Below are 6,141 nucleotides of genomic sequence, written 5' to 3'. Positions count from 1 at the left end.
TGTATATATTTTGAAATTATTGTTTACTACTTAAATAAGTGTACTTTCTTTGGTCTAATACATCTTTGTATTAGGGAAAGTTGGGTATTTAAGATCTGAGTAGAAAGGGCTAAGATTTTCACATTGAAAGTCAAAGAATTTGTAGCTGTATATTTTCTTTACATTGAACAGATATTAGCTTTTCAGGAGTAATTACAAACGCTTAAAAGAAGACAATTGTAGTTTTAAATTTACATTAATTTGAAAGCCTCCCAAGGATTCTTTATCAATCTCTTCAAAGCATCCTTTACATCCTTGTTCCTTAGGCTGTAGATGAGGGGATTCAGCATTGGTATCACCAGGGTATAGAAGACAGAGGCCATTTTATCAGTACCTAATGAGTGGTTGGACCTTGGTTGCAAATACATGAAGAAAAGGGTCCCATAGAACACAGTGACAGCCATCATGTGAGAGGCACAGGTGGAAAAGGCTTTCCGTCGGCCCTCTGAGGACCGTATTCTCAAAATGGCAAGGACAATGTTGAAGTAGGATGTTAGAACAATAATCAAAGAGAAAAACAAATTGGTTCCTGCAGAGGTAAATACTACTGTTTCTGGGATGTAGGTATCAGAACAGGACAATGCCAACAAAGGGACGTTATCACAGTAAAAATGGTCGATTACATTGGAAGAGCAGTATGACATGGAGAATACACAGGAGGAGACAGTCAGTGCTGTGGTCAGACTGTAGAGATAAGTGAGGGAGACCAGCAGTATGCACATCTGTGGAGAGACCACCACCATGTAGAGCAGGGGCTTGCAAATAGCCACGTAACGATCATAGGCCATTGCAGCCAGCATGAAAATCTCCCCGACAATGAAAACCAGGAACCCCCCCAGCTGGGCTGCACATCCATAGTAGGATATGGTTTTCCTTGAAACCAAGAAATTTACCAACATTTTGGGGGCAATGACAGTAGAATCGCCAAGATTGATGATAGCCAAGTGCCTGAGGAAGAAGTACATGGGCGTTTGAAGCTGAGAGTCAACACTGGTGAGGGTGATGATGCCCAGGTTCCCTGCCATGGTCAGCCCATAGATCAGCAGGAAAACAAAGAAGAGTGGAATCTGGAGGTCTGGTTGATCTGAGACTCCCATGAGAATGAACTCGGTCACCTGGGTGAGATTTTCTGAGGCCATTTATTTTGTTGTTCTCATCTTTTTGTTGGGGGAAAATGAGAGGAGATTAGTAGAGGGTGAAGTCAATTTTTCTGTTAGATGCTAGATTACAGACTGTTTCATTTAAATTGGATAATTTTTGTTCACATGTAAAAGTGTCAGATTTTAATTGTATTTTTCCCAATCTTATAACAAGATTCAGAAATACAAGCTCTCTGGAGGCCAATTTCAGGTTATTATAACTGTTATACCAAGCCGTTAAATTTTCATATCTCTGTTGAATATTGAATATAATTTATATTAGTTAAATATATATTAATATACTATATTATATGCATTAATATTTATGTGCATATTTAAACATATTAATTGTAATGTTGCATGAGTATATATTTACATATATCTGCACATTCCTTTTTGTATGTTTGTATATTCCCAGTGACAAAAGATAGCTACGTATAAGAAGTTGATGACCAAGATTGACTTTCATTTATTTTTTCCTTTGATGCCACAGACTCTTCAGCTCATACATTGTCTTCATCCTTGGTTTCAGTATTTCTGCAGGAAATACTTGGAATATGTTGGGTTTTCTTTATCAATTTCTACCCTGCCATGCTGCTTCTACTGCCCAGCAACAGATTATGTCTCAGTAGTCTTTATTTGTGTCATTCAGAAACTGATTTTTTGTCTTAATCACATATCCCTTCTTTTGCCAAATAAACTAGTCTTTTCTATCACTCTTACCTCCGCCTTCTCGTATGTTGCTTTATCATGGCCTTCTGGCAGCCCTTTCTTTTCTTCTTCTTTCTTTTTTTTTTTCCCCAGTTTGTACTTTCTTCTTTTAAATTGTTCAAAGCCTGTTTTGATGTTTTACAAAATATTACTTGTAGCTTTGATTTGCTCAAGTTTGATCACTTGTGTTCCTCATGCAGAGAACTATAAGGTGAAAAGTGCTAACATTTTTCAATATGTAGTGAACTCTGGGCCCAGGACTATGCTAGCCATTTCAAAATAATGATCTCATTATTCTGTAGGAGTGTCCTAGAAGGTAGATGTAGTTATTTCTCTGTCTGATTGGACAGTTGAGGCTAATGTGCCTAAGTCACGTGAAGAATCTGTATAGGATATTGGTGAATGGTATGGTTTTATGGTTTTGCTTTGCTTTATGTGTTTTGTCTGCTTGTTTGTTTGGCCACTTGGTTGGTTGGGTGTTAGGCCACCAATAACTATCTTTGTCTTTTTTATTAAGCATTTATATCCTTGTGTTGTATGAATGTATTGAGATACTAGGCAAGCAAGTGTTAATACAGAGTTTGTTAACAATGAATGCAGAATAATTGGTACCATCAGTTCTTGTTATTTGCATGTTTTAAATGATATTCTAATGTGGTTTCCTTTTTCAGTCTTAGTAACTCATTCTACCTAACTTAGGAGTTTCATAGTTGAAATGGGAGTAACAAGGAAATTATAATTTTACCTATTCAAGCAACTGGAACACATGAAATCTAGCTATTTATTTAATAAACAAATCAGTTTGTGTTCTCCCACAAACTGATTGTTTCTTTAATCTGTGGTTTTAATTTTTCAAACATCAAATATATGTCTAATGAGCTTATCTGACCATGTTACACTGGGTATCTCATGTCTCATGAGATGCATATCAGTATCAGTATCACTGCCTCTGAAAGGAAATGCCCAGGTAAGCTTCTGATAAAAATCATTGTGGCAACCCTCACTTTAGAAAAAAGTATTTCCTGAAGAAAGCTGCTCAGTGAATGTTTTACTCTGAGATATCATGTATTCAACACATGTATCCTTAATTTAACAAAAGCAAAAAAAAAAAAAAAAAACACATCAGCAACAATAGTAATTATAGATTGTGGTCTATGAATTTGTGCAATCAGGTTTTGAAAAGAATATATTTGCATATTTTCCTTAATTATTATTAATTCCTTTTCCTATTGAAATATTATTACTGGAAAAAGTAAGTTTTTTCTTCATTTTGGTAAGTATATGTCCCTAATATTGTTTTGATCTTTACCCATAGGGTTTTTTCAAGTTGTTTCTGAAAAGAAGTATTTTATAGCTCTACCAAAATAAGCAATTCTCATTTCTCATTAAAAAAAAAAAAAAAGACCTTTAAAAATATACTTCATGTGAATCATTTTATGGTACAATTTGAGAAATAATATGCATATTAGTTTTTAAATATCTTTTGTAATGATTTTAAGGGTATATTCCATTTTTCTCTAACAAAGAATTTTGTCTTAAATTTATTTAAAAATGGGCTATGTTAGGGACAAACTGCATCTTCTTCTGAGTCCCCAGGAGAAGATAACAGGAAAGATATCATTTCAGTCCTGAGTCTGATTTGAATCCATAAAGCTCCATAGTTACATGGTTTTCTCATCCAGAATGAGCACTAAACGAATTGTTGGAGTGAACCTACCTGTCCAGAGATCTGCTGAGATCCACTGTAAAGGTTTTGCAAGAGGCACACTGAAGAGTTTTACAAGTGTCTGAAGTCCCTGGAGACCCGCACACTGAAATAAGCTTGTCTATGGATCCAGGCCCCATACATGAAAATAGGAATTCTCAGATAAAGTTCTGATTCTCCCGGGAAAGAAAACCCAATTATTCAAGTCTCCACACAATTACACCCACAGAGCAAAAATACAGGGTTAGCTTAGGGACATGCTTAGATGATCCTATGGAGTAACAGTCTCATGCAATGATTGCATCCTTTGTGTGTTTGCTTTGAATTGTCTCTGGTAATGTTTGAGAAGTGCAGTTGCTGGCTCTGGGGTGGAGAAAATCCAACAATTACAAAGCATAGGATTCTGGCCCTCACGTTCCATTTTACTGTGAATATTGGAAATAGAACTGAATGCCAAGCCTCCATTTTGCTGTCAAGAACAAGCCCTCTTGTATTTGGCATAAAAATCACTAAAAATGTGCATGGTTGTAAAAAGACTAAATTTCAATCAGTTTAGTGACATTTGGAAGGAACCCATCATATACCTGGTACTGTTGCTGTTTTTAAATTAAAATTTTTCAATGGAGAATACATTTTTCATATGATATTGTGATCTTTCCTCATGCATGTAAAAATGTTGTAATTAAATGTTGGTAACATTTTTATTTTACTTCTTGTGAGGAATTTTCTAGTCTGTAAGCTTTATAAGTGAAAAGGGAATGTCTAAATAGTTTGTCTTTGCATTACTAACTTCTAAAATAATACCCAGGAAAGAGTAAGTGTTCAAAATATACTGACTTACTGATTGATGCAATGAAGGATGAATAAGTGAATGAGTGAATATAATACCCATTTTAAAAATCTGAAGTAAAGTAGAAGATTTCATCTTTAGCTGTGTCATCTAGCTTTAGTATCATTTTATCTGTGATAAAGAAACAGTAACAACTTGCATATCATTCTCTAGAATATTCACTACTTTAGGGCAGGATACACTGTTCCTTCTTCATTTTGGTGTTCCTAATATCTAATGTGGGTGTGGCACATTCTAGGCTCAACCATTTTTGAAGTAACAAGTTGTGGACTGTAAAGTGGAAATAATAAAGATTCTTAAACATCTTAAGTTATTCAAGATAAGATATTGAAATCCTTGAGGTTCTTTCCAAAGTCTGAGTATCCACATGAAGTTTGTGTTTGCTTCCTCTGTGAATTCATTTGTCAATTGTCAGTCATGTGACCAATGATAGTCTGTACCCTGTTCGGTTAACAGGACTTGAACCCCTCCTCAGCTCTGCCAACTTCCCCATCTATTAAGCATTCCCACAGTGTTGTAAAATTAAAAAAATAAAAAAATATCACTTTTACAATTTCCATTCTTATTGATGCTTTATATTACAGTTGGATCTCTCATTTAAAGGTTATTATTTATTGCACAGAGATATTGTCCATTTCCTAAGTTGTGAGTACAATATGTAATAAACTTACTTTGGTCATGAAGATAAAATTCTAAGATCGGACAGGACCATGCTGGATCACAAAATTTCACCTTTCAAAGCATTTATAAGAAACACACATGTATGTCACTTACACACACACACACACATAAAATGATGTTATAAACCCCATATTATTTCCATTGCCCACCTGAAAGAATAGCTCTATCTTACATTATTCATTATTTTACTTTATTTTTTACTTTTTTATTTAAATTTTTTTAAATTAACATATATGTATTATTTGTTTCAGGGGCAGAGGTCTGTGATTCATCAGTCTTACACAATTCACAGCACTCACCATAGCACATACTCTACCACTATTATTCATTATTTTAAATTAATAATTTAATTACATATAAGCTGAATAGGCATTAATCCATTTTCTCCATTCCCATTCCCTCTACCTCATCTAGGTAGTTAATATCTGTATAAAATATTTTTCTGTTTTTCCAAATCTTTATATATTTTTTACGGTGATAAGAAAACATATCATGAGATCAACACTCCTGACCAATATTTAAACATACAATACAGTAAAGCTGATTATAGCACAATGTTTTATAACAAGCCTCTACATCTTAATCATCTTGAATAAGTGATGCTTCATTCCTATTGAATATAATTTACTTTACATATTCACATTAGCCAGTTTTTAGTTGGACTTTTATAATAAAAATGCCTTTTCTTACAAAGCTGAATCTCCTTTATACGCCCTTCATCTTTCTATTAATCCTGGTCTTATCCTATCTCACTATCTGTTTCATCATGTATAGATCTTATCTACACTGTGTCCTACGTATGCAAGTTTTTACTGGTTAACTATATATGAATGTACTTCTTAACAAAATGCTATAATTTTTCAGACATTTAAATTACTGTAAATTATATACTGAATGTCTCTTTCTGCAAGTTCACTTAGGAGTATGACAGGTAAATAGAAGTCAATCTCTGTATGTTGAACTCATCTATCTTTGCTTTTCCTTCTGAAGGGACATGTAACAGTGTTTAATGTTGA

General features: G+C 34.1%; 1 protein-coding gene across 1 annotated transcript; it reads right to left on the bottom strand.

The window, feature by feature from the left end:
- Positions 1-230: 230 nt before the first annotated feature.
- On the bottom strand, positions 231-1,178 carry LOC309872853 (olfactory receptor 8J2-like; the record flags this gene model as incomplete). Its single annotated transcript, XM_082747821.1, has 1 exon — positions 231-1,178. The coding sequence occupies one exon, from the start codon at positions 1,176-1,178 to the stop codon at positions 231-233; it is 948 nt and encodes a 315-aa protein (XP_082603947.1).
- Positions 1,179-6,141: the final 4,963 nt, after the last annotated feature.

The sequence above is a fragment of the Mustela nivalis genome (assembly GCF_964662115.1).
Source record: "Mustela nivalis genome assembly, chromosome: 9".
NCBI lineage: Eukaryota > Metazoa > Chordata > Mammalia > Carnivora > Mustelidae > Mustela > Mustela nivalis.
The sequence above is the reverse complement of the archived record's forward strand: the minus strand, read 5'-3'. Positions and strand labels throughout refer to the sequence as shown.